Genomic DNA, 27,757 nt, shown 5'->3' on the forward strand with positions numbered 1-27,757 from the left:
CCAGATGTCCACGGGCACACTTTCCAGGTGGAACCCAGCCATGCCACTGGACTTATACGTTCACTTTACACCGAAGGGGGGAGTGGGAGCACTGGCTCAAGGACCTTCTGAAAAGGCCCGACTGATTCAATGGGTGGTTCTCGGAAGACCTGCCCGTGCTTTTTCCCCGGGAATTGAATGCATCACTAAGCTCATCATGAAAGGCAGGAAACTTGCCTTGAAACACCTAGGGACTGAGCCGACAAGCATCCACCTTCCGTTTCGCAAGCAACCGACCACGGAGTCAGCCACAATATCGGAGCACCTAGCCCTTGCTTTCACCGGCTTCGGAGGAGAAATCTCCTACTCCTCCAAACCACCCTGGACCCAGCTGCTGATCATAGTCGACATGGACATGCCGCCAAAGGTCAAGGACCGACCGCAGCCAGGACCAACGGTCTTCACAGACACTTCTTCCATGACTGCAACCGCAGCAGCAGTGTGGCAGGCAGGAGAGCAATGGCATTGCGTCAAAGCGTGTGACCCCACACTGTCAGTGCAATAGCTGGAGGCAACAGCAGTCGTCTTGGCGTGCGGACTCTTTCAAGAAGAACACCTTAACATAGTAACGGACTCTATATTCGTGGCAAGGCTTTGCCTAGCCATGGCAGGACCAGGAGTGTCGACATCAGCAGCAGCCCTAATGCTGGAAGAAGCACTCTCCTCGCAACAGGGCACTGTGACAGTCACCCACATCAACAGACATGACCCAGTCAAAGGTTACTTCCAGATCGGCAATGACAAAGCGGACGCCGCAGCAAAAGGCGTATAGACGTTGCAGGAAGCTCGTCAGCTGCACGAGTCGCTCCACATCGGAGCCAAAGCACTGGCAAAGAAATGCGGGATCCTGACGGCAGACACAAAACATGTGGTAGCCACCTGCCCTCATTGCCAGAAGTCACCCCTATGGATCTGTGGGGTCAACCCGAGAGGTCTCAAGCCTTCAGAGATCTGGCAATCGGACTTCACCTGGTGTGAACTGCTGAAGCCTCGAGCATGGCTTGCAGTGACAGTGGACACTTAGAGCAGAACGATCATAGCCACACAGCACCCCAAAACAAACTCCAAGGCCACAATTCAGCACTGGCTGACTGCCATGGCTTGGCTTGGTATCCCCAAGCAGATCAAAACGGACAACGGTTCCAATTTCACCTCCACACCAGTGCAAGAATTCGCCTCAAAATGGGGCATCACATTAGTGCGAGGTATCCCATATAACAGTACCGGGCAGGTCATAGTAGAGAGAGCAAACCAGACCCTGAAAACCAAGCTAGAAGTATTGGCAAAGGCAGAGGGCTTTGCCAATTCCATTTCCCCAGGAGACCAGGCGCGTATGCTGGCAACTGCTTTGCTAGCACTGAATCAGTTCCCTAGGGGAGACAAAACAAACAGTCCCATTCAAAAGCACTGGGCCAACCGAACGCTACAGGAGGGCCCACAGGTGGTAATTAGAAATGAGCTGGGCAAATGGGAACGGGGCTGGAGGCTGATGCTCACAGGGAGAGGGTATGCAGCTGTCAAAAAGGACGGCAAAGTCAGGTGGTGTCCACTTAGACTGACGAGAGTTACTAGTTTCTGTTTACAGGACATGCTCATAGGATGTCCTCGTGACGCGTACATGCCCATTCCAGAGGAAAGTGACAGACCACCAAGCCGCCAGGCAGCGCCCGAGAGACCCGCATGGGTGAGACCCAGCATCAATGGTGTTTCTGTGTGATTTTGCTGTTGGGGCTTGTTGCCAGAGGGCAAGCCAGCCCAGACCACTACCCCCATCAGCCATTCAGGAGGGTCATGGGACACCTTAGTAGCGACAAGGTGCTCAGGGAAATCACCACACCGAACACCCCATCCTTCGTGCTCCATGTTACCGACCTGTTTCCAGGACAACCAAAGGTAGACCCCAATTCCCCACACACCACACACATGTACCTATCCTACTGGTGCCCAGCTTCAAACCCAGGAAAAAATTACTGCAATCACCCAGGGTGGGGATATTGTGGGCACTGGGGCTGCGAAACCATAGTTACAGATGCCAGACCGTCGGGGCCTGGGTGGGATCCACAAGAGCCCGACAAATTCTTACAGTTCACCTAGGCACCCAGCAGCTGCAAAACACCCGTCTTCCTCCAGGGAAGCTTTTATCGCAATCACCATAAAATCCCAAAAATTCGGAAATGCACTAGCTATAACATGACAGTCTTGCAGCCACATCACCCCAGTTGGGCCATAGGCCAAACGTGGACAGTAGTCCTTCAAGGGTCAAAAGAGAGGGTGAATGTGTGAATTACCAGGCTCCAACCGTCGGCGCCCCAAGCGGTCGGACCAAACAAAGTGATTAAAAGCGTGCCGAAAGAGAGAAACGCAACCTACCCTAAAACCTTACCCACTGGAGTCAGCAATGTCCCAACCAGCCATGCGGAAGCCTTTCAGATAGGCCGTTCAGCCGGGTCGGACTCAGACCCAATACTTCGTATGTTAGAAGCTACCTTTATATCCCTGAATGAATCCAACCCTAACCTAACTGAATCCTGCTGGCTTTGTTACGATGTCAAACCCCCCTTTTATGAAGGAATCGCTTTAAACACTCCCTTCAGTTACTCCACAGCCAATGCCCCTCACCAGTGCAGATGGGAAACCCCTCGCAAAGGAATCACCCTGAGTCAAGTCACAGGCCAGGGCAGATGCTTTGGCAATGCAACCCTAGCTAGGCGGAGAGGCAACGTCTGCACCAAAGTTGTCAAGCCTAACAGGAAAAACAATAAGTGGGTAGTCCCATCTGCACCTGGGATGTGGGTTTGCCAGCGATCTGCAGTGAGTCCCTGTGTGTCCCTTGCCAAATTTGATGTCTCTAACGACTTTTGTGTCCAAGTTCTGATTGTTCCTAGGGTCCTGTACTGCTGTGGTGTGTTCTTAAGTTTGTTAGTTGCTCCCCTATTTTCTATATTAAATGGTTGCTTCCTTTCCCAGGACTTCCTGCTGCTACCCTGTCAGTTAGGTTGCTATGGAAATGAAACTGCTCTCCCCTGATTTCTCTTATAAAGTGAAAGTTGTTTCCTCCTTGGGCTCAGTCAATCACTCCTTTTCTCCTCCCAGGTTTCGAGAATTTTCTTTTCTCTGGGAGTTATGGTTGGCTGTAGCCCCGGAGCCCCTCCTATGATTTATAACAGTTGGTTACTTTGGTATATCAGTTATGTTTCGTACCTCCAAATATGTATTACTATTGGTTAGCTGGGTTTCCCTGCCTTCTTCCCCCCTTTTCCCTTAAAACCCTCTCTTGCCCCCTGCTCGGGGCCAGCAAGTGGTCGCCTCCTAATTCGTCTCTCACCGCGCTGCTCCGAGCTATCACCCAGCTCAGCCCGAGGCCAAGACGCCGAGGGGGGCTGGCTTCAGCTGCGCAGGGGCCCTGGCCTTCGCCCCTCACCAGATAGCCGGATTCCAGGGCCGTGTACGCCCCCGCGCACTGTACCACTCAGACGAAGAAGTGTACCACCTTTTTGAGGAACCCAGCCGGCTCCACAAAAGAGAAATAATAACAGGTGTAACTATCGCGATGTTGCTCGGTTTAGGAGCAGCAGGAACGGCAACAGGTGTCTCAGCCCTAGCGACACAGCACCAAGGACTGTTCCAGCTGCAAATGACCATCGATGAGGACCTGCAAAGGATCGAGAAATCCATCTCCTTCCTGGAGAAGTCAGTCTCCTCTCTCTCTTGAGGTGGTCCTGCAGAACAGGCGAAGTCTGGACCTCCTGTTCATGCAGCAAGGAGGCCTCTGTGCCGCCATGAGAGAGGAGTGCTGCTTCTATGCAGACCACACAGGAGTCGTAAGAGACTCCATGGCAGAACTCCGAAACAGACTGGCTCAGAGGCAGAAGGACAGGGAAGCCCAGCAGGGCTGGTTCGAGTCCTGGTTCAATCAATCACCATGGCTAACCACTCTGATTTCTACCCTAATAGGTCCATTGGCATTGCTGCTTCTAGCGGTTACCTTCAAACCTTGCCTGCTGAACAAGCTGGTCTCATTCGTTCAGACCCGCCTGGAACGGGCCAACATCCTGTTCATCGGCCGGCGAATCCGACCAGGGAACACTGCCAGCCACAAGTCCTAAACTTGACTGGCGAAAACTTACTCTGGTTCACCAAACCCCTTTCCCTTACCGAACTACAACCTTATACCTCATTTCAGTACCTATGTATATGACTACCTCATTCATTTGTGAAAAAGGGGGGGGAGATGTAGCAGGTAGGGCCTGGCGTTTGGAAGATCTCGCAATGTTACAGGAAGACAGGGCCTCTGTTCCCTTAGATAAGAAAATTAACATAGGAATGCAGCCCCCTAAACCACATGCCAGTAATTTTCCATTTTCCCTGTAAGTTTCCATTCCCTACTAACCATAGATGGTAAAGACAGACCCTCGCCTGACGTAGAAGCCCCTAAGACTATAAAACCCCACGAGAAGAGATAATAAAGGCCTTTGATCATCCACCACGTTGGTGTCAGCGTGTTTCTTAGGCCCGAGTGGCCCTGGAGAATGGGTCGCCGTGCTGTCTCTTGAAACCAGGTCGCCAGCCTTGTATCAGAAGCCAACAGCTTGCTGCAAAACACTCTTTTTCTCCTCTTCCCCAATGCCCTATGGACACTTGCAGCCAAAATAAAAAGCTCCTGCCCCTCTGTGTGATGTGATAATACAGCTTTTAATTTCCATGCTGGGATGAAAGAAAGCTGTGCTGTGGGTCAGGAGAGGCCAGGACCCACTTGGCCTTCCTGCAGGCCAAGGTGGTGCCAGCAGACATCCTGCTGCTTTTTTGGGGAATATGTGAGGTGGATTGGAGGGGGTGACAGAGAGGCCGAGATCATAGAGTGGAAACTCAGCTCCAGAGAGGCAGTGCAGACTTTCCCTGCTGAATGCCTGCTGGGGCTGGCAAAGAAGGAAAATGCCCCAATAACAGCCCCATGCAACTGTGTCTCAGGGACAGGTACAGGCAGGTGACAACAAACAGCAGCATGGCCCGATCCCACAGCTTCTAGGAGGCAGTGACAGAGGGGCCTCATGTGCCAGAGATTCCAGAAAGGCTGTCTTTTCAAATGGCCACTCTGAAACCCCTCTCTTTGCCTCTTTGATTTGTGGATGCTTTTGACAGCCACAGCATCCTGCGGCAACGTGTTCCACGATTTCATTAAGCACTCCTTGAAAAGAACCTCCCATTGTTCAACTGAGCTGCCAGCGTGGTCATTTCAGAGGGTGCTGCCTTGGTGAAGAGAAAAATCAATCTTCTGCCTTTCAGGGAGCTGAAGGAGAAGGGACTCTTCACCATCCAACACCTGGCTGGGTCCCATTCAGAGGTCCTGCTTTGTAGACTTGGTGAGGTTTGCTTGGCAGTTACCAGTGAGGTGAGAACATTGTTCTGAATTGTCCCCCATACTTCATACACAGTGTGTAGAGTAGGTATGTGCTTGTTCATCTCCATGTGTGCTCAGGGTTTTCCTTAATTTCTGCCTGAGATTTCTAGTGTCTGTCAGCTATCTGTATGATCTGTGGGTGCATGCAGCTGTATTTACTGGCAGGTGAGGTATCTGACTCTCATCTTTGAGTGTGGTGCCTTTATAATGCAATGTGCAAATGCAGAAACTGAGACACTGATGATGTTATTTGCCAGAGTCCCAATCTCTGCCCAAGCTGTAATTCAACACTGCAAATTATTCTGTAGACCTGAGCCTGTGTTTTCTGTTTCCTGGCTGAGTGCTTCAGCTGGTGGTGTTGGTTTTTTGAACAGGAGCACCTGACTCTTTTATCATTATCACCTGTGCCTTTATGATTTGAAAGCAGCCCTTGCTTTAATTTTCTAGTAAAAGGGCCTAAAATCAAAGCTGTGGACATTTAGAAGGGTTAAGTAGAACACTGAATGAAATTTTTATTTTAGGCCTGCAGTAAGCAGGTCTGAGGCCAGAAATTGGTGCCAGAGTAAGTGCCTTTCTGTGCTTGTGCTCTCCTGCTCTTCTTGTACTTGTGTGTTCCTCTGGACACAGTTGGACGTGCTGTGATTTCCTGGGATTTCTGTTGAAGGCAACTGGTTTTCTTTTCAAGGTGATTCCTATGTTTCCCCTCATAACTTCCCCAGGTGACCAACCTCCGTTCCAAGGTGTCCTGCTCTGCCATTGTCACTCTGGGAGAGCTCTCTGTGACCTTGAAGAAGGACATGGACTCTGAGGTGGATGAGGTTGCTTGGGTCCTTCTCCAGATGGTGTCCAGCTCCCCAGGATTTGTTCAGAAAGCAGCCAGTCAGACCCTGGGGATCCTGGTGGAGAATGTGACTCCTGCACGAGGAATGACTGCTCTCATGGACACGGAAGTCAAGTAGGTTCTTCTTCTTTTAGTGATATTCTTCACCTTCATGTGTGTGGGAGGGAGAAGGGATGAGACAGAGAATGGGAATGGTGGGAGGGAGAAGGGATGAGACAGAGAATGGGAATTCTGGGAGGGAAGGGTCCTGTATCCTGCATCTTCTGTGAACTCAGTGACTTGATTCTCTGACCAACCTCACTTCTTCCCTCTTGTCACCTATTTCTGCCCTCCTGCAGCCCATTAGTTCTCAGAATCACAGAAACGTAGAATATGGGGAGTTGGATGGGTCCATCAGGACCATCGAGTCCAGCTCCTGGCCTTGCCCAGAACAGCTCAAGGGTCACACTAAGTGCCTAAGATTGTTGTCCAAATGCTCCTTCAACCTATTCAGGTTTGGTGCTGTGACCACTGCCCTGGGGAGCCTGTTCCAGTGCCCAACCACCCTCTGGGTGAAAAACGCTTTTTCCTGATGTCCAAACTAAAGCTCCTCTGACTCAGCTTCCTGCTGCTTCCTGGAGTTCTCCCAGTCTGTCAGATTTTCCTAGATGTGGTGACTGATGGGGAAGGGAAAGTGCCTGCAAAGGCCAAGGATAGAGCCTTGTGCTTTTGTGGGCAGAGGGACAATTGCAATTGCAGCTGTGAGCAGTGTTTGGTATTTCACAGCTCTAACCACAGAGGCCCTGGGAAAACCATGTCTCCTCATGATGCCATTACCTTGAGAAATGAGGAGGCTCCTTGCTAGGCGTGGAGCACATGGGGGACAATCTGCTGAGAGTTGCACAGCCTGCACAGCAGGTGCAGCTCCTGCCAAAGCAGCCTTGTATGACTGTCCTGGCCTTAGAGCTCTACTTTCTATTCCAACTGATGTTTCATGTTGGGCTTGAGATGATGAATCACTTTACAGGCACCTTCACAGGCTGACTGCCATGGGACAGTTGGAGCAAATGCTGCCTTAAATGTTGGTGCTGGGCCTGACAGTTCCCAAGAGACACTCTCTAGAACAGGACAGCCTGGCTAAACTGCCTGCCACCCTTTCCTCAGCTTTGGAATAGGGTAAAACATTCAGATGGATCCGTTGCCAAGCCCCACAGAAGAAACAGGCTGCATTGCTGGATATTCTGCAACTTCACAGCCCACAACGTGTTTTCCCTGCATTTGTTGTTTTCCAAAGGTCTGCAGATTTGGGGATACATGGGTGGAAAGGGCCTCAATCCTGCTGCAGCTCTGTGTACTGAGTGCTCTCTGATGGGTCAGAATGAATTGTCCTTAATCTCTATGTAATTAATTCATATGTAATATATTTCTTTAATCTTTCTCAGAGTAAATACTGTGAAAGAAACTGAGTATCAGACAGTGCAGGGAGACTGAATTCTCCCTCTTCCGTGCAGGCAGGCCTAGTGTGCAATGCTAACTTTGTGTTTAACTGAGGCCAGAACCTTCTGCAGGTGTCTGAAGGTGCAGGGAGAGCCCAGGCTCCTTCCCCCAGCAAGGGCAGGGAGCAGCTCTGGCCAAGGCCGGCGCTGCTGCTGCTCCTTGTCCCTGTGCCCAGGGTTTGCTCTCTCCTCCCCAGCAGCCGCCCCGCCCCGGTGCGCGAGTGTGCGGCCCAACTGCTCCTGTCCCTGATGGAGAGAATTGGAGTCACCCAGCTCGCAGGCACCCCCAGGGCTGAGAGGCTGCCACACGTGGCAGGGAAGCTTGCTCAGGACTGCCACAAGGACACAAGGTAATGATCTTCATTTCACCTCCCAAAACAGGAAAACCATTTTGTGTCTGGCTATAAAGGTGAAACCACACAAGAGTAGAAACTAAAGAGAATATGAAGTTACCTCACGGTGTGAATGAGGGTCATAGAATGGAATATGCTGACTTGGAAGGCGCCCATCAGAGTCATCAAGTCCATCTCCTGGCCATGTGCAGTGACCCCAAGAGTCACTCCATGTGCTCGAGCGCATTGTCCAAACTCTTCTTGAGCTCTGTCAGCCTTGGCACTGTGACCACTGCTCTGGGTTGCCTGGGCAAATGGCTGTACTGGGAAACCTGAGGTTGGCCAGCAAAAAGGAGCATTGCACCTTTTTCCTGTGGCTTGAAGGATTCTTTACTGAGGTCAAAAGAGCTCAGATCAGTCAGTCCAACACTTTTGTTTGGCCTTGGGTGCACAACACAAAGCCAAAATGTTGGCTAATGTTCATCACTGAAGCATCCCAAACATCCATTTCTCATTAATTTCAGACTTTCCTAGAAATATTTCAGGGATCTTTAGCCAACATATTCAGTCTTTCTACACCTGTTCTGCAGATTTCTAGAATCCTCTTATCTGTGGGTCAGTGAGCTCCACATTTCTTCTTGAAAAAAACCTGTGGTTTCCTAGAGGGAAAATCAACCCAAACCACCAAAATCCCCTTCTGTCTCATTCTCGGCTGTTTTGATGGCCTAGAAAGGCTTGGGATAGCCTTGAGGGCAGCCTGCTCCCCAAAGGACGAAAGGAGTCTTCAGGTTTTTTCAGCCTTCAGTGTGTATTAATTTTTTATCTACAATATCTTCTCTTGGCCCAACAGAGGGTCCGCACAGCATGCCAGCCATGAGCACACTGCGTGCCCTCAGGGCGGTCAGTTATCTTTATACCCAAAACTACGTATAAGATATTTACCTTTTCCCCCCAATACCTTTCACCCTTATTGACAAGTGTACTTTTAGCAAGAACCAATCCCAAAGTGCCACCACCACCACAGAAGATGGAAGACAAGAAGAAGAAGAAGAAGAAGGACAGGACACGCCCCAATTCCTCCATCTTGTCTCCCTAACACCCGCCCTGTACCGAAATTCTAAACCCTGTGTTTCACACCATAACTAATCTGTCTCTTCACCATTTATCCCCTGTGATTCTCCCATCCTTATACAGGTGATGTTTCCTGTGCTGGGTCAAAGTCCAACCACCAGAAACTTCTGGCCACGTTCCAGGACCTCCGAGCCCCCCAAGGGTTGTCTTGGTGTCTCAGCACATCAGGACTGCTGTGCTGAGATCCCACACCCTTCCTCTGATTATTAACTTCCCATTAATAACTTCCAAGAGCAACTAGCAGAGCAACTAGCTGTCCCTGTCCATAACCATAGTATAGAATAATCAAGAGGATGCATGAGGTGTTTTGTCCTGGCTTCCCTGCCAGTTAAAGAAAGGCAAATTACTGTGCAATGGCAGCAAGACATGTAATAGTCTCTGAGAACAAAACAGATGTGTTTTGCTTGGTCCCTGGGATCCTTTGATGCCACAGAAGCACACCCCCAGTTTCAGAGTGAAATGGTATTTTTCTGTTGCCCCACATTCTCCTCTTGCCTCTTGTGTTCAGCTGACAGCACTGTGCAGTGTCCAGTGAGGTAAATCTCCCTCTTTGCTGAGTAGGTAATGCCTTCTCATGCAGGGATTGCCCCTGATGAGTTTAAGGTATCAGCCTCTTCTGTTAACACTCTTCCTGTGTTTGTTCACTTTTCTTTCACTTCCTTCCTTCCTTCCTTAGGCATTATGGACAGGAGATGGTGAAGATGTTGCTCAATCATCAATAATTTAAAATGCTTTTGGAACGATCTCTTTTCACCCGTGACCTGGAAGATATTCTGACAAGAATTAAGAAGAAAGTAAGTGCTTGGCAGGAGAAATGTCTCCTTTGTGCAAGTATTGACACTGCTAATATGAGATTAAATATACCCAATCTGTCTTTAGCTTGTTCCTCTTCTGCTGAATCATTTTGCTTCTGGGAATGAGCTGTTAATCCTCAGACTGTTCATCTGCAGACCACAAAGGAACTGATATTATTAGGGAAAAGTGGGGTTTTGAATATTTTAAATATCGGTCACAAAGAGGAAAGGGAAAGAGGAGAAAATGGGTTTACATTTAAGCGTAAGCCCCCACCATGCTCTCCCTACTCTGCCCCCAGTAAAGCAATTAAGTGAGAATTGTGCTTCTGAAGATAACAGAGTCTTTGCAAAGGACACTGGAAGTAGTAGTGCCAAGAAAATTCCCAAATTTACAAAAGATGTCCAAGTCAATCCTAGTTCCTACAATGACTGTCTGTCTTTTGGGAATACTGCCCTGCTGTCCAGCCCTGTGGAGCTGGAAGAAGCTTGGTGAATTCAGCAGCATCGAGTGAAAAATCCTTTGTTTGTTTGGGGGAGGATTTTATATTTTGTTATCGACATTACAGAAGGGAGCCTGCCTTTTTGCAGGAGTGAGGAGAGTGAGTGTTGAATCAAATCAACTTCCAACACAATGGACCAACATCCGAAAGAGTCCAAATTTTTCTGTTGATTCCTTTACAAACACTTGTTGCCTACCAGTTTGCATTATTCCCATTTATGCTCAAGACTAAGGAATTTGGAGTTTTAGACTGCTGCTCAGTCTGGTAGCACCAATAACCAGCCTTGGGCTATTGAAAACAATGAGTTGGCATTACTTAATCTCTGGTCTGTTTCCATCTGTAAGTTAGGAAATGTTTCCCTAAGCCTTGGTAGCAGTGATCCTGGTTCTAACTTGTGTTTTCAACAGGGAATTTCCTGTTTTATATTCTAAAGATTGATGAGGAAAACCAGAAGGCTGAAATCCCATCTGGCAAAGAGCCAGTGAAGGAGAGGAACGATGGCTCAAAGAAGCCTTAGGCCACATTGTCTGCTAGCAAACGGTACTGAGCACTTTTCTTAGATGTGACAAAGCACATGACAAGCTTTACATGTCTCTTCCTCAGGAAAAACTTTCTGGCAGAGATGACCAGTGCCACAGATTGTTTCCTTTCCCTACTCTAGGATATGTTCAAGGGTAAAAAATGTCTACTTCTGCATTGTGCTGAACACAACTTCTCTGGAGCAGTTTCCACAAAAATAGAGAGACAAAAAGACACCCATTGGCTGCAGCTCAGACGATCCAGTGCAGTAGCAAGGGCAGTGTTGTGGAGGCTGGGAGAGGGCCAAGTTTCTGCTGCCTGACTTGGGACAAGTAAATTCAAACAGTGTTGTAATCATATTGCTGTATATCATATTTCCAGAGTCTCATGACTTCTGGGTGGTTTTCTCACAGCAGCCCTTCACAGCAGTGCTGTTGTTGCGTCACAGCCAAAGCTTCTCTGCAGCCCTCCCTGAATGCCTTACCCCCTTTTATCCCAGCTGCCTCCACGGGCTACAGCTGCTGCCCAGTTAAGGACATCACAGCTGCAGCCCATTTACAATAACTAGAATCAGGGCAGGGTCACTTATACAATACAGAGATCTGTTACTGCCATACATATATTTACTCAGGCCCCTACAAAACAGGGCTTTTTTTTCATCTAAGTGGAGTCATTTTCAGATGGGTGTTTTGATGAGAAATCTCAGTCTGGAAGCAAGATGCCATTCCACAAAGATGCAGTTCTCATCCATGTGGTTTGGCCTGGCTGAATCATGGTTTTCTTTCCCTCAAACAGTACCAAGTTTGAGTAGTAAGTAGAAAGGCAATTCCTGAACAACTTCAGTCAATGGGTGTCTGAATGTGAACTTTTTGCCTTGATTGCCTGTCCTTCATGTAATTTGCTTGATGGACAGCATGTTTGGTTTATTTCCCCCTGTGCTGCAATCAGCATTTAAGACAGGAATTTGCTCCTTGCTGTCTCTTCATGGCAGTTGCAGAGCTGCTTGTACCTGTTCTCCTCTGATAGCAGAGGGGATTTATTTAGCTCTGTCCTGCTCAGCAGTGGCAGGAAAGTGACCACATGCCTCAGTAGCATAGCTACCATCTTCCTGTGCTCATGGAAGAGACAGGTTGATCAGGAGAATTGTTCCCAGTGGGGTTGTGAAGCTGTGCATCTAGTCTCCAGGGAAGCAAATGAAATGTGAGCGTAGTTCTGGGATGTCTGGCTTTTGTTTTTATCTCTGTTACTGATTTTCTGAATCCTTCAAATATGGCCCTGTTTATCTGTTCAGATGCATCTGAGCTACTTTTCCAGATTGTCATGCCTGCTTGTAGAGACACTTCTCCAGAGTGATGAGTTCCCTTATTCTAAGACACACACGTCCCATACAAGGAGGCATTTAAACTTGGCAGTAGTGTCTCTCTATCTCCACAAAGCAATGTGACCTGTGTGCCCTGGCAGCCAGCTGAAGATAGATCAGATGCATCACATCCTTGGTTTTCCTGAGTGAGCACTGGGGAGAATGTCACTTGCAGACCTTCTGCCATAACGATTATTATGAAGTCCACATTGTTCTTCAGAGCTTCATAATTTTCCAGCTTGAAATCACATCATTAGGAAAGCTGCTCAAGATGTTTTGCTCACAATTAACTGAAGGTATTGTCTGTGGCTGCAGCTCTCTCCATAGAGAGCAGCAGGCACAACTTTGCCAGGCATTGTCCTGGGGAAGAATGTTAGAAAATCAGAGAAAAGAATGAGAAACAATTCTTACTTTCACTTGCTGCATCTGTTGTTACAAACATGTGGAATGTGATATGGAGATTTATTTTCCAAAGGGTGATTTCTTAATTGGCCACTGGTGATGGTGTTTTGGATTCAATTGACCAATCTAGTCTGTCTGTATCAGACTGTCTGTAAGGGTGATGAGTTTCAGTATAGTATAGTATAGTACAGTATAGTATAGTATAATGAAGTGATTGATCAGCCTTCTGGAATCATGGAGTCAAGGCTAATTATATCCTTGACGGGGAGGCCATGCTATGATAATTAACACCACCAGGTCCTCATTTGGTTTTATTTTCCAGGGTGAAATCTCCCTCTGATGGACACCTCCTACACTGTGCAAAAGCCCAGGTCACGTCACCTCCAGCTGTGGAAGAAATGGAGCTGCTCCAGAAGCTTTACCATCTCCTGGAAGCCAAGGGGTTTCAGACAAGGATGGAAGGAGTGGAACTCCTCCTAGACCTGTGCAAAACCAGCCCCCAGCTCATCTCCACTAACATTGCCCAAGTATGTAGGGTATCTTCACTGCTCCTTTCCTTTAGCTCCTTTCCTAAGCCTGTAGCAGCAAAGTTAATTCAGTGTGTCTTGGCACTCCGTCCTGGCTGTTTGGGACACGCTGGTCCCTCTTACCCAGAAAAAATTTAATTCAGGTCCAGGCTTCAGGACAAGTTGTTTCTGTCCAGCTGTATTTGTCTGGCAGGTGCCTATTGCTGCTGTTCATCAGATGATGGCAGAATTTTCTGCTGGTGTAACAGCTGCTCTCTCCTACTCCCAGTTGGGTGAAGTGAAGGGAATCCAGGCCCTGAAAGCACGGCAATTGTTCTCTAGACCAAAAATGGGTTTGCATAGGGAAGAGAAGTATCAGGCTGGGTTGGTTTAAACCCAGTTGCTTTTTTTAAGAATACTTCTATATACTCCATCTTGTTTTATACAGGCACAGCTCTGGCTACTCATTTCCATCCTTGTTCCTATTTCTCTTTGTAAAGACAGTGCTCTCCCTTCTTGGGGGTCTGTTTTTCTCTTTGGAAAAGGAGGAAAACAGCTAAGGACTCATCTCTGCCTTCTCCTCCCAGTAGCTGCTTTTTCCCTTTTTCCAGGAAAAGGTGCCTGATAATGAGGCTGTCAGGGGACTGAACCTGCTCTGATGAGAGCTGTACAGCACATTACATTTCAGAAGTCCACCTGTTACTTAGAGAAATGGTCCGGATCCTGGAAGAGTTGTTCAGAGCCCTGCACTTCTCCAGACACTGGCTCAGAAACAAACAAAAGAAAACTTAGATCTCCTCCAGCCCTAGTTTTGGCAAAATCATAATTGCCCTCAGTACTTGAGGCAACTGTATAGAAAAACAAGCATTGTAAACATGTGCTTCCATTCAAAGCAAAGGTACTCTTTAGCATTAATAAAAGGAATTAATTTAATGATTTATAGATGGAGAGAAATACCATAGGAACAATTCTGTCCCAGCCAAACCTCTTAAAAACAGAAGAAAATCTTTCAACCAGCAGGAGGCTGTGCCACCATCCCAGTGAGTGGCCCCCAGGAAAACAGTGAAATTGTGCAATCGAGTGCTGACCTGACAGAAAGGATCACTTTCATCTTTGACATTGCTGACTGCTACAGCCACTCTTCAAACAAGGACATTTGAATCCAGCTTTCACGTTGCTTGTTCTCTTCACAGATTTTTGAATATTTTGTCCTGAGAATATCTGACAGCCACAAGAAGGTGAAGCAAAGGGTGCTGGATGTGCTGGCTGAAATCACAGGAGCCCTGAAAGATGCCTTGAACCCGGTGATCATTGGTTTGCTGGAAGGAATAACAAAGAACCTGAACTCAAAGGATCCCAGGGTTCGCGGGGCAGCTGTGAAAGCACTGGAAGAATCCATTGCTCATTTGGGTAAGGCTGAGCCCTGGCAGGGACTCTCCTCAGCTTTGTCTCTGTCTCTCCTGCACAAGAGAGCGCTGAGAGCCTTGACAGCTGCTCTTGTCTGTGGAACACTGCAGCTGACACCCACCAGAGGCTGTGCAGGTGCCGTCCTTATGCACCATCCCCAACAGGCTGGAATGGGATCAGCATTTCCCAACAGTCCCAGGAGCCCTTGGCTCTGTGCTGCTTGTCTGAAGAGCAAGTCCTGGACTGCTGCTTTGCTACAGTTCAGAGGTAAAGGGAGTTTGGAGTTTGCTTGGGCCCCGTCTGACTTCCCAAATGAACAGCTTTGCTGTTGGCATGAAGGGACACTGACCCATCAGAGCTTCTGCAGGGCAGCCACCTGCAAGGCTCTACATTAGAGGCATTAGCTGCCTATTTCTCACTTTTCTTCTTTGTCTTCTATTTTCATAGTGGAACTGATGATTCACCAAGTTCATTTCTTTAGAACAAAGAGGTATAAACCCAGCTGTCAAGGATGCCTTGTCCCACATTTTGTTTTGCATGGGCCAATATGGCCACAGCAATTAACTACATAGGCAAGGACTGCTCTTAATTCCTTTGCCACACAGATTTATGTCAGCTCTGAGAATGCTGCACTGGGGGAATATGCCTGAAAAAAGGAGTGTTGAAGAGGCAGGTCTTCAGGGGGAGTTTCCACTTTCTCCTCTCCAGCTGCTCTGTGAACTCAGGAACTGCCTGACTCAGTGCCTTTCTGTGTCCCAAGTATGGGGCTCTTCCTTTGTGCTCTGGGATGCAAAACCTTTTCACTGCTTCCATGTGACTGAACTCTTGAGGTCCCTGATGTGAAATGTTTTAACACAGCTCCTGCTACAGCAGAAAACTTTGGATTTACAACTGTGAGAGGAGAGCTGTTCTTTCTGAATTTAAAACCCTACCAAGCAGGCTATAAGGAAAGAAGAAAAGGATTCAAAACTCCACAGAAATGTACTTGATTTTTTAAAATGGGATTGGCCCTGCCCTATCCCTCCCCACTGTCCTTACTCCTATGACCTGAGAAAAGTGAGCAGAAACGTGTGTTTCCCTTGTAGATAAAGTGTCACTGCTGAAAGAGTTCAGCTACCAATGGAATCAGCTGAGTGGCCAAGCCCTGCTGGATGTCACCGAGCATGTCACAGGTATGGCCTCCCCTTCTGAGCCCAGAGCTCTTCCCAGGGAGCATTTACAGGGAATGCCTGTGAGCAGACAGCAGAGCAGCTCCTCCAAACCAGGAGTGCTGAGCTTGTCCCTGCTGCCCCATGGCCAAGGCAGGTGGGTTTGGCAGGTTTTCCCTGGCTGCTGCAGAGCTGGGCAGCATCTGAGATGGGGGCAGCGCTCGGCCTGGGGCTGAGCTCTCACTGGGGCATCTCAGAACCACCTCCAGCAAAGGGAGGGCTAAAAATGCCCCAGCTGGCTCCTCTCTGGAGAGCTCAGGGACATGTGTGATCTTTGAGGGGAAATGGTGGCAAATGCTGTTTCAGGGCATCAGTTTCTTTTGTCCTCACAGAATTCTTGGTTTTCCCTTGGAAAGTTTTGAGGCTGAACCGTGCAGAGCCTGGGGGTCATAGCTTAGGGCAGAACTCAACAGAGGTATCAGAGGCACGGGTTTAGTGCAAGGCAGCCTCTGGGGCACAGGGACAGAAGCAGAGTGCTGAGGCTCCCTGCCTGTGCTGTCACAGTGGCCTTGGACTGAGCCTTTCAGGGTGTGCAAACAGTGTCTGCCTGGGCCAGCGCTGTCCAAAATGCTGCAAATGCAGCTGATAATTGATTCCTCAGAGGAGCTTGCTGTGTCAGCAATAGCCAAGGAATGGAAAAAGGATAATCCCAATATATAGCAGAGAAGATGATTGATAGCCTTGCTTCAACTGGAGCTAAATCCACTGCTAATTATGCCAACATCTTTGAATGCAAGGTTTAATACACTTTGTGTCTTCATTAGGAATCTCAAAAGGGCATGTTCAGTAATTGGGAATGTCAAAGGCCCTTAAAGAGCATTTGAATAAAGTAGATCTCCAGCAATATGGAATTAAGTTTAGCAGTTCTTTTGATCTCTTTTTCAAATAAAGGAATTAACGATAAATTAGGACTACTTTAGAAAAAGCAGATGTTCCCTCTGAGATTTAGTAGGGACAGACAGCTGTTCCTCACGTTCAGTAGTCACCAATGTCTTTAATTGCATTTAAACTCAAATGAATTCCCATTTTAAAATGGGTACCATAATCCTTTCCTGCTTAGCAGAATTGGTATTGGGTACTTGCAGGAGCTGTTTCAATGTTGATGACTGCTGGTGGATTAACAACATAGAGAAAATGAAGTCTCTTCCACCACAGAATATTAAATGCCTACTAGATAACATTTTGTCTGATCAGAAAATAAGAATGTTCTCCAGAGCATTTCAAGTTTTTTTCTCTCAGCCAAATCTGCCAAGCAAGAAGCCTGTTGGTAGTAAATATTTGTCTGTGTTTGATACAGTTCAGTTCAGAAAATGGGCAGAGATATTTCAGGGACAATGTGAGAACACACTCGTATTTTGGTTACATTTCAATCCCCTGTATAGCATTTTTCTTTCTCTATGCCCTATTTCAGTGAACATTATAAGAAAAAATGCCATTACCATTGGGAGGGTAAATGGCATTAAAATGTGGAGATGCCCAAATGCCAAGGCAATGGGGTCTGGGTAATTCTCTAGAGATGCCCTGAGGTTTGAAACAGCTCTTTGTTGGAAGCCCCAAAAGCATTCTGCCAAAGACCCCAGCTGGTCACTGATGTTTCTCATCCAGCTGTCAGGCAGCAGCCATCTCTGGTGGGCTGGAGTTTCGAGGTGTGTTCTAATCCAGCCCTTTGCTGTGTGCCACTGAGCAAAGGGAAGAGCCAGATTAGACATTTGGCACTTGGCATCAAAGTTACAAAACTTGAATCATCCCTTTTATTAGAAATCTCTCCATTTCCTCTCTAAATTAGCAAATCTTCAGTGTGGGTTTAGACAAGTTCTTAATGGAAATCAAAGGCAATTGGACATTTCATTCATTGTTCATGTAGAGATTGTGAAATAATTTAGTAAAGGTAGGAAGTCTGCCACAGGGACAAGGCTCAGGTTGGAGCAATAAGTGCTGAGGGGTTGGTGGTTCTGTTTCCAGGATGATCAGCTGCTTTGCCCATTTCTGGACCAAGGAGCTCTGGGTGCTATTTTGCTGCTCTTGGCCAGAGAGGCTGGCAAGAAGCAGAAGCAGAGGCAGATCCTTGTTTGCAGTGAGGCTGGTGGGTAAGGAGCTGTGTCTCTGTCCCGGCAGTGCTTGTGCAGGGGGTTCATGCCAGGAGCCCTGAAGTCGCCCAGCGCGACGCCCTGCCCGTGCTCTGGTCCTGCCTGGGGAACAAGGCGCTGCCTGTGCGGAGCGCCAACGTCCGCACCGTGGCCACCAAGCTCGCCTCTGCCCTCTGCAAGGTGATGGGCACCCAGCTGAAGGAATGTGCTGCCAGCAAGCCTCCACATGTGTGGGAAAACCTCTCCAAAATGCTGGGCTGGTGAAGGCGAGATGTTCTCCAGAAAGCTGAGGAAGTGCTGAGTTGGACACCTCTGGATTTGCCTTTTGAGCTGTACCAAAAATGACAAAATCCTAAGGAAGGTTGTGCATCTGCCCCTGCTCTCTCCATTGCCCTTCCTACTCATGGCATGGGGGGCCTGAAGCAGCTCCAGATGGAGGACAAGGTGAAGGCAATCATGGCTCAGCCTCACACAGAGGTGAGGGGGGAGCTGGGCCAATCTCTGCTGGCAGGAAGGGTCTTGTGGCAGCCCAGAGAGGCTGTGCACATTGCCAGGGAACAGCTGTGCCTGCATGTGCCCCTGCAATGAGCTGTGCTGCTGCCAGTGCCCCTGGAGCTGTGGGGCTGCTGAGCTGAGGGGCAGGCAGAGGAGCAGGAGGGTGCATGTGCAGCTGAGCCATTCCTGGGGAGCAAAGGGCTCTGGGCTCCCTGCTGTCCCAGGGCAGCCCAGAGGCCAGGCTGTGCCTGTGCCAGCTCTGGGCAAGTGGCTCAGGGTTTGCCCTGGCCTGCCTCAGTGTCTGCCAGCAGGAGCATGTTTCCCTGTGCAGCTGTATGGACATTTCCAGGAAATGCGTCCCAGGAAATATGGAGCTTCAGCTGCTTTAGGTTTGCATTGTGGCCTCTGTTAAACTTTGTGTCTCCATTTTGCAGATCTGACTGGTTACAGTCTTACCGAGAAGTTTTCTCTGGACACTTCCAATGTTCCCTCACCCACAAAGTCCTCGCCTCCCCTCCAGAAGAGCTCTCTTTCCTCCAAGCTCAGGAAGAAGCTGCCGCCTGTATGGAGAGTGTTTGAAGAATATGATTGATGTGTTAGGCTTCATAGTTACAGCTGTACATATATTCAGATCTTTAGATGTAGTTTTTAATTAATGTCTTTTGATTCTGTCTTTAAGTTTTGATGACATATTTTTAATTGTATATATTTTATTTTGGTGATGAAAAAAGTAAATAAATAAACAAAATTGAAAAAACCAAAAGGAGAATGTGAGACCAGGACCTGCTAGCCTAGAGATTATGGGAGTGCAGCTCACTCATTGTGCCAGTGTCTCACCACATCCTTTCCTCATTGGGCCTCTCCTCTTCCTCTTTGGCCATGTTTTCTTTGTGTCATTTGTGCCATTCTTTGTTACTTGGCATTACAACAGGGTCACCACTGACATGTTTGAGGGACAATGGATCCAAAAGATCCTGTCTAGTCAAAGGTTTTCTACCTAGGTGTGTTCTGTGCTCACCAAAGGCCTGAGCAAAGAAACCAAGAGAATTGTGCCCAAATCCCAAAGCTTTGCTCCTTTGCAATCTCCCACAGATCTGGCTCACAGGTGTCTTCAATCACAATTCCATAGGTAAGAAGAGGTCATGTATTTCACTGGGAAATGATGCACTGCTTTGGCAAAGTCACCTGTATGTATATTTACCCAGGACAGCAGTGCAGCTGTGTTGTTTGCACCTTGTTTGCAGAAGGATGAGTGCACTGGGAGGCCAAGAACAAGTGACAAGGGTTCCTCAAATCTTCACTGCAGCCTGGGGACCAGTGCTTGCCAGTGGAATGAATTCCTGCACAGCTGGAAGAAGCAATTCTGGATTCAGCTTCAGCTGTTGGTAGGCTGCATGATCATTGACAATGCTGCCCTTCCAGAAATTATTCTGCAGTTTCCTTTCATAGTCATTTGAAGCTTTTAAACTTCACATTTCAATTTGCTTTGCCTTAGGGTAAAAGACTTCTGGGCCCAGTGCAAACTGTCACCTTTTGACAGCAAAATCCTCTTCGTTGCCAGCTTCTGATGTTACACAATGTCACCTGGCTGCCTGTGTTTGCTTAGCTCTGGGTCTAGTCCCGGCCTAGTAAAGCCCAGGCAGGGTGGCACGTTGCAGGGAAAACTGGTCCATGAGCTTATCGGGTTGCCATCAGCAGCAGAGTGAATGTGCTTTTTGGGGATTTCTCTGGAGACAAAATTAGGGACCTACTCCATGCTACAATATTCTCTTAGATCTTTCTAAAATATCCTAGAAAATGCTGTAAAATGTCACATTTCCTTGCACAGCACTATTGGAAGAGGGGCATTTTTGTCCCTCCTCAAAGTCATTGCTGTTGCACATGAGAAACATGAACATCCACCAACAGGAATGATGCATGGTCCTCCTGCTGCTGCTTCAGAGCTCTGGGAAGGACAGACCTGGGTATTACCAATATGAGCACTTAATTAGCATCTCATGCTCCTCCAAGCTATCCAGATCCCAGGGATTCTTGTTTCAAAGCAGCCACTGCACCATCTCTAGGGAAGAACAGGAAATGGGAAACAGTGAATGCCAGCCTTGCAGGGGTGTGGGGGAAAACCTGAAGTGTCTGCATCAAAAGATGAGTGGGAAGAGTGTAATTGCCAAAGCAAACACTTCGTTAGGATAGCAGGAGCAGTTCTTTACTGCATGCTTGCATGAAGATCATTTTGAATCTCCTTTTTGTCTCATGCAGAAAAGGAGCTCTTAATAATACCACGCTACTTAAACCAGATTGGGATGTAGCTCTGTAGTGGTTCACAATGAAGCAGACTGCCTGCTGTGTCACTGCCAGCCCTGGTCAGCCTGCGAGGGACTGTAGTGTATCCCATGCCTGTTTTACCTCCAAGCAAAGCTTGGTTTTCCTCATTAGTGTGGAGTAAATAGAAGAGTAATAAAATGGACAATTAAACTGGCCACTTTGGAGGATATGCTCATGCTTTTGCATGTCAGTCCTCTACCTCATGCTCCCAAGGCTTGTTATTCATCATGAAATATTTAAAAAAAAAAACCTCAGCTCTCATGTTACATCTGAATAAAATTGCACAAAATCATCAAGAATTCTGCTGTCAGGAACAAGACAAGAGCCTTCCGACACTTGCTTGCAGCTGTCCTGGATTGCTGCAGCCCTTTGTGCAAAGCTGCTGCAGACAGAGTGTTTGGAGTTGGTTTGGGTCTTTATGAAAGATCTGTGGAGCAGTGTGCAGGGCTCTCCTGGCAGGAAACTGTTTGTCCAAGCCCAGGGACACGGTGCCGGCAGGAGCGGAGCGGCCCCGCTCTCAGCCCGAGAGTCTGTGAGCTGAGCCACGCCGGGGAGAAAAGGCAGCGAGGGGCTCCAGCCCAGCTGCTTCACTGCCCTGCCCGCTCCATGGAGCTCTGCCATGGGAGAAAGCCGACGCCGGACGAGCCCCCGAGCTTCCATCAGCTGCTGGAACTGCTCTGTGACAGCTCCTGTTCTTCCGAGAGAGACCCCAGCGCCTTCTTGGAACGCGTGTCATGGGGGGATTCTGTTTGGTAATAAACTGTTGGGGGTTTTCCACTTTCATCTATCAGTAATAATTTCCTATTGCTGGAAAGGGATTGTTGGAACACTTTAGAGGAGACGGCTTATTGCACAATATCCTGTTTGAAGTTGTCTCAAACTGTGTGAGAGAGATGGCGTCACACAGGAGCATCCCCAAGGCTGCTGAGGGGAAGGCACAGAGGAAGACAAACCCAGTATTTCTGAGGGAACTCCTTGACACCAAACCAACCTGAGTTGTCAAACAGCAGACCTGATGTTTCGAGACATGGGCCAAAGGGGAAACCTTTCAGTGTGTTTGGTCCAGGCTGGGTTATGCTCGAGGCAAAGCTGTGTCAGTGTGTTGGATAATACTCTTTTCTCGACCTAGAGATGGGGCAACTGAGAGGTGTTTTAAAAACTTGTATTCCATTTTCAGTCTCAGGAGAAGGGTGAGACAATACAGATGTTATAATTCATGCCATCACAATCAGAAGCTAACTACTTCATAATTATAATTCACTATAAGCATATCTTGGTCTATCAGCCTTTTGCCATGCCATGTTGTAGATGCCTTAAAGCCAATTATTTAAAACTACCCCTTGATGGTCCAACTACAATGCATCTTTCATAGCTCTGTTTTTCCAAAGTCTTATTTGCAAGACCATCTTTTGAAACTTTTTTCCAGCTCCATTTCTCTTTCAACAATATCTGTCCTATTCCATGGAAATTTTTAAGGTAGCATTTCTTGTCTCAAAATTTATATACAGATTCATACTTTGTGGGCCTTCTATTAGGCTCTAAAAACTTTCTACAAATCCATTTCCCACATCAGTGCACTTGGCTCCTTCTCTCCTCATTGTGCCAGGCAAGCACAGAAGCCCAGAGCTCCTGCAGAACCCATCACAGCACTCAGTGGGAGCAAACTTGTGTCCAGTCCTCACCTGGAGCTGTGGTGCCCAGCATTCCACCACATTGGAATGAGGAACTGTTCCTGCTCTTTCAGACGGAGCTAAGGAGCTTTGGCCTTCAGATCAATTGTCTGCAGGCTCCTGCAGTGCCTCCTGCAGCTCCCTTGCCAGAGGCACCCCAGGTCAGGGGGGCACATCTGGGCTGCTGTGTCTGGCTCTGAGGCTCTCTGTTCTAGGCAGTGAGGAGGAGCTGCAGAGGCTCTGCAGGACTGACAGGATGGGCTTTGGGGCTGGCAGGAGAAGCTGAGGGGCCTGGGCTGCTGGAGCTTCTGAAGAGGAGGCCCAGGGCTCATCGTGCAACTGCTCCATGGGTGGTTTCAGAGAGTCCCAGAATCAGCACAGGTGGAACAGGCCATGGAGATCATCAAGTCCAACCTGTGCCCTGGCACTGCCTTGTCTCCCCTGAGCCTCCTTTTCTCCAGGATAAACAACCCCAGCTCTCTCAGCCCCTCCTCAAAGCTCTTGTGTTCCAGATCCCCCCCCAGCCTTGTTGCCCTTCTCTGGACACACTCCAGCCCCTCCATGTCCTTCCTAAATTGGCAGGCCAGAATTGGACACAGCACTCAAGGTGCTGCCCAAGCAGTGCTGAGCACAGGGGAAGAATCCCTGTCCTGCTCCTGCTGGCCACACCATTCCTGATCCAGGCCAGGACCCATTGGCCTGCTTGGCCAGCTGGGCAAACTGCTGGCTCATGTCCAGCCTGATGTCCATCAGTCCCTGCAGGTCCCTTTCTGCCTGGCTGCTCTCCAGCCACTCTGGCACCTTATTGAGGGAGGGAGGCACAGAGGGAACAGGTCCAGATCCAGTCCTTCCTGAAATGTGGTGTTTGCTGGCACTGCCAATTCTCAGATCTTGATATTTCCATATTCTGGCACAGCCCAAGTGCAGCAATTTGCTGGCAAAGAAAGTCAAAACCAAGCAAAGACCTGGTCCCTACAGCAACCCGATCTCGGGTTTGCTGACACCGCCAGTGCCCAGATCGGGAATGCCTGCACAGCCTCATTCCAGCAATTTGCTAGCACTGGAAAATTAGCATTTGGAAATTTCTCAGTGCCAGCACAACCCAAATGCAAAAATTTTCTGGCAAAGAAAGCCAGAACCCAGCAGCTTCCCAGTGCTGCCACCAGCACCACCCAGGTCTGGTGTTTGCTGCGCAAGTGCCCAGATCTGGAAATTTCCCAGTGCTGGCACAGCCAAGTCCAGCAATTTGCTGGCACAGAAAGCCAAAACTCGGCAATTTCCTGATGCCAATACAGGTGCCCAGACCTGGTGTTTGCTGCCACTGCCAGTGCTCACATCTGGATATTTCCCTGTTCTGGCAGAGCCAAGTCCAGCAATTTTCTGGTCAAGAAAGCCACAATCTGGCAATTCCCTGCTACCGCCATTGGCAATGCCAAGATCCAGTGTTTGCTGGCACCACCAGTGCCCAGATGCGGGAATTTCCTGGTGCCAGCACAGCCCGAGTCTGGTAATTTTCTAGCAAAGAAAGACAAAACCTTGCAAATACCTGGTACCTACAGCAACCCAATCTTTTGTTTGCTGACACCACAAGTGTCCAGATCCAGAATTGTTCAGGTTCCCACACAGCATAATTCCTGCATTATGCTGGCACTGAAAGTTAACATTTGGCAATTTCCTGGTGCTGGCACATTCCCCACCCAGATCTGATGTGTGCTGGCACTGCCAGTGCCCACATCTGGCAACTTCCCTCTTCTGGCACCACCCATGTCCAGAATTTGCTGGCAAAGAAAGCTAAAACCTGGCAATTTCCCCTTGCCAGCACTGCCTATTCTGGAGTTTGCTGGCAGCAGGATCCCAGGAAAGAAGGAAGGAAAGAAGGAAAGAAAAGAGGAAGGCATCCAGATGCAGTCCTTCCTGGAGCCTGAAATGGGCTGTTTGCTGACAATGCCAGTGCCCTGATCTGGAAATTTCCCTATTCTGGCGCAGCAATTTGCTGGCACAGAAATCCAAAACCCATGGCATCTTCCCGCTACTGGGTCTGGTAACGCCCCCACATCTTGTGTTTCATGTAATCAGAACCCAGATTTGGAAATTTCTCAGTGCCAGCAGAGCAGATCTGGCAGATTTCTATCGCTGGCAATGACACCACCCAGATCTGGTGTTTGCTGGCAGTGCCAGCGCCCAGATCTGAAAACTTCCTGGTGCTGGCACAGACCAAGCCTAGTGATTTCCTGGCACAGAAAGCCAAAATTTGGAAATTTCCAGGTTCGGGCACCAGCATTATCCAGATCTTGTGTTTGCTGGCAATGCCAGTGCCCAGATTTGGAAATTTCCCGGTGCCTTCACAGCCCAGGCCTAACAATTTATTTTAGCTAGCTGGGCAGAGAAGTTCCTTGGACTGTGACTTTCTTTTTTCTTGGAACTGTTTAAACCTGCTCTGGACTGAAAACCCAGACAAACACCTGCAGCTCACGCCTGTGGCCCCCCGAGCTCTGGGACGCTGCATTCCAGGACCAGAGGGACTTAGAAGAGACAGAGTGAGCCAACTAGAACCCACAAAAAGGACTTTCTGAATTTGTCATCTCTTCAGCACTGTCAGAGGTTTTATTTAATATTATTCATTTTTCATGCTTCTGAATACTTTACTTGTTAAAAAAACTGGGATTTTTTTCACTTTTCTCAAGAGAAGTCTTTCCCTGAACTAGTAGGGGGAGGGGCCGCTTGAACTTGCTTTCTAGACGGACCCCTTTTGGAGGTTTCCTCCCCAAATTTGTCCTAAGCCAGCACAAACAGTCATCATGAAAATTTCACCAGTGGCATAATTTCCTGGTGGAAAATCTTGTGACAGAAGCTTGACCTTGTTCTCCATGAGAGATTTTTGGGAAGAGCAGACAGGAGAAGATTCCTGGAAAACTGAAACAGGTTTCCGGAAGGGAAACGAAAATGAAAGAAACAATCCAAGATGTTTTCCTCTATTTATTTCTATGCTCCCCTTTTCCATGTTGCACTGCTTCTCCATCCCAGTAATTCCAGATGCACCTCACCTCTAGGATTGATGACTTAGTGATTTTTAGACACTCTAAAATACCATGAGCCACACAGAGTTTTCCTTCCCCTGTTTTTACAGGAAAGCAACACTGGAGATGTAAGTGCAGTGCTGGGCTCAGGTAGGAATCCTACCCCAAGGAAAAGTGGCCCGACAGTGTTTGACCCTCAGCAAGGTCGCTGTGCCAGTGTGCAGGAGTCAGGGCTCTGCATCTGCGCTCAGCGCTGCAAAGTTCCCGTGTTTGGACAGACGGAGGGGCTGTCCCCGGGGTGCGCGGGGCTCGAACGTGGGGCTCGTGGGGCGAGCGGGGAACGGACACGGGGACCAACGGCCCCGGTGCCTCAGTTGCAGCAGCGGCAGCGGCGGCAGCAGCAGCGGCGGCAGCGGTGGCAGCAGCAGCGGCGACAGCAGCAGCAGCAGACAGATAGTTTTAATCACTCTTTCTATTTCTCTTTTTCTTTCTCTTTTTCTTTCTCTCCTTCTCCCTTTCCCGCGGTCGGGCACCCTTCTCTCGGGGTCCCTTGCCCGGCGTCCCTCCCCTCTCCCCGCCTCCCTCTCCCCTGCCGGGCCGGGCCATGTCCCCGGCCCGCCCCCGGCCCCGGGCGGGGCTGCCCCGTGCCCGGCCCCGGCCGTCCCGCCGCGGTCTCGCCTCCGCCCGGCTCTGGCCGTACTGGCGGTGGCGCTGCTGGGCGGGCGTCAGTGCCTGGTGCGAGGGCGGCATCGCCGCCCTTCGGCTCCGCCTGGCCCGAGCCCGGCCCCGGCCCCGAGGCAGGGTCCAGTCCCGACCCCGGCCCCGGCTCCTCCCGGGACCCGCGGAGGACACACGCGGCGCGGCCGCTCCCGCCGCCTCCGCTGCGCTTTCCCCGGTTCGAGCTCCGCCGCGCGGCATCGCGGCCTCCGGCCCTGAGCCTCCCGTGCCGCGTTCCAAGGAGCGAACGCGTGGGCATGGCCGGCCCGGGGCGGGTGAGGGGCGCTCGGGGGCCGTTGCTGGCCCCGGGCCGAACGCTGACTGCCGCGTCCCGCCCGCAGGGAAGGCGCAGGAGGCCCTGCAGGAGCGACACCGGCTGCGTTCGGTGCTGGGGAGCCAGAGAGCCTCGCGAGTGCCCAAGCTGGCCACTGTGGAGGAGGAGGAGGAAAAAGGCCCTGGAGCTGCTCCAGCAGAGGAGAATGAAGAGGCGGTGCCGTTCCATCCACCGCAGGAGGGTGAGTGGCAGAGCTGGGCTGCAGGACTGGAGCCTGCAGCCAACTTGGCCGCATCCCATCCCATCCCATCCCATCCCATCCCATCCCATCCCATCCCATCCCATCCCATCCCATCCCATCCCATCCCATCCCATCCCATCCCATCCCATCCCATCCCATCCCATCCCATCCCATCCCATCCCATCCCATCCCATCCCATCCCATCCCATTCCCACGGACAGGATGGAAGAGGGGCCGAGCAGACACCCCACAGGGGCCGTGCTCCATCCCCTGGGCCATGCCGGGGCTCTCCCTGCCTGGGCAGCGCAGGGCTGGGCTGTATTCTCCGGCCTCTCCCGCAGCCCCTCAGCTCTGGCTGCGCTCGCTCTTTGCCAGATGCAGCCCTGGAGCGCACACAGGAGCAGGAGTGCAGACGTGGCCACTTCCGCAGCACAGCGCAGGTACCTGCAGCCACCCCCACCTGGGCTGGGCCTGCTGTCCCTGCTCAGCCCAGCACCGTGTGTGCAGCACTCCATGCAACATCCCCGGCTTCTTGGCCTTCTCCTACAGCTCGTTTGCGACTTTATCCGGAGCATTCAGCAGGAAGAGACCAGCACCATGGGCACTGGGCTCAGAGCTCACTCAGAGCTCCTCAGACATGAGACCAGTGCCGCCCTGCTGGATTTGCTCCTGGAGAAGGGTGTTGCCAGGCCAGAACAAGTAAGCAGCTGGGGCCAGGCTTCAATTCCCCCATGAGTCCCGTGCCTTCTCCAGCCACACCTGGTGGTCCCTGGGAGCCTTTGAGGCCATGGCAGTGCGCTGGGAAGGGAAGGACCTCTCGGGACCCTGGGGACATTGTTCCCTTTGGCAGCTTTCCAAGTCTCCCTGTGCCTTCTCCAGGTGCCCGCCATGGTGAGGTACATTCACCGCTGGCTCATGACCAATGATTCTACCGAGCACAGGCTGGACAAGGCCCTGCTGAATCTCACTGCAGCACACCCGGGTGATGCAGTCATGACGCTCCTGCGTGTGGCCCCGTCCTG

At 49.8% G+C, this 27,757-nt stretch overlaps 1 protein-coding gene across 1 annotated transcript; it reads left to right on the forward strand.

The window, feature by feature from the left end:
- The first annotated feature begins 1,135 nt into the window (after positions 1-1,135).
- LOC141730246 (uncharacterized) lies at positions 1,136-27,470 on the forward strand. The gene is made up of 4 exons (XM_074547676.1): positions 1,136-1,244; positions 26,406-26,735; positions 27,111-27,175; positions 27,285-27,470. Exons 1-4 carry the CDS (start codon positions 1,136-1,138, stop codon positions 27,468-27,470), a joined length of 690 nt encoding a protein of 229 aa, XP_074403777.1.
- The last annotated feature ends 287 nt before the right edge of the window (positions 27,471-27,757 follow it).

The sequence above is a fragment of the Zonotrichia albicollis genome, chromosome 9 (assembly GCF_047830755.1).
Source record: "Zonotrichia albicollis isolate bZonAlb1 chromosome 9, bZonAlb1.hap1, whole genome shotgun sequence".
Classification (NCBI taxonomy): Eukaryota; Metazoa; Chordata; class Aves; order Passeriformes; family Passerellidae; genus Zonotrichia; species Zonotrichia albicollis.

Excerpts from the sequence above, each read along its gene's own strand:
- LOC141730246 (XM_074547676.1), top strand. The coding sequence starts at position 1,136 with ATGGCTTGGCTTGGTATCCCCAAGCAGATCAAAACGGACAACGGTTCC. Across the intron at positions 1,245-26,405 it reads GGGCATCACATTAGTGCGAG|CTCCGCCGCGCGGCATCGCG; the intron begins GTATCCCATATA and ends CCCCGGTTCGAG. Across the intron at positions 27,176-27,284 it reads ACTTCCGCAGCACAGCGCAG|CTCGTTTGCGACTTTATCCG; the intron begins GTACCTGCAGCC and ends CTTCTCCTACAG.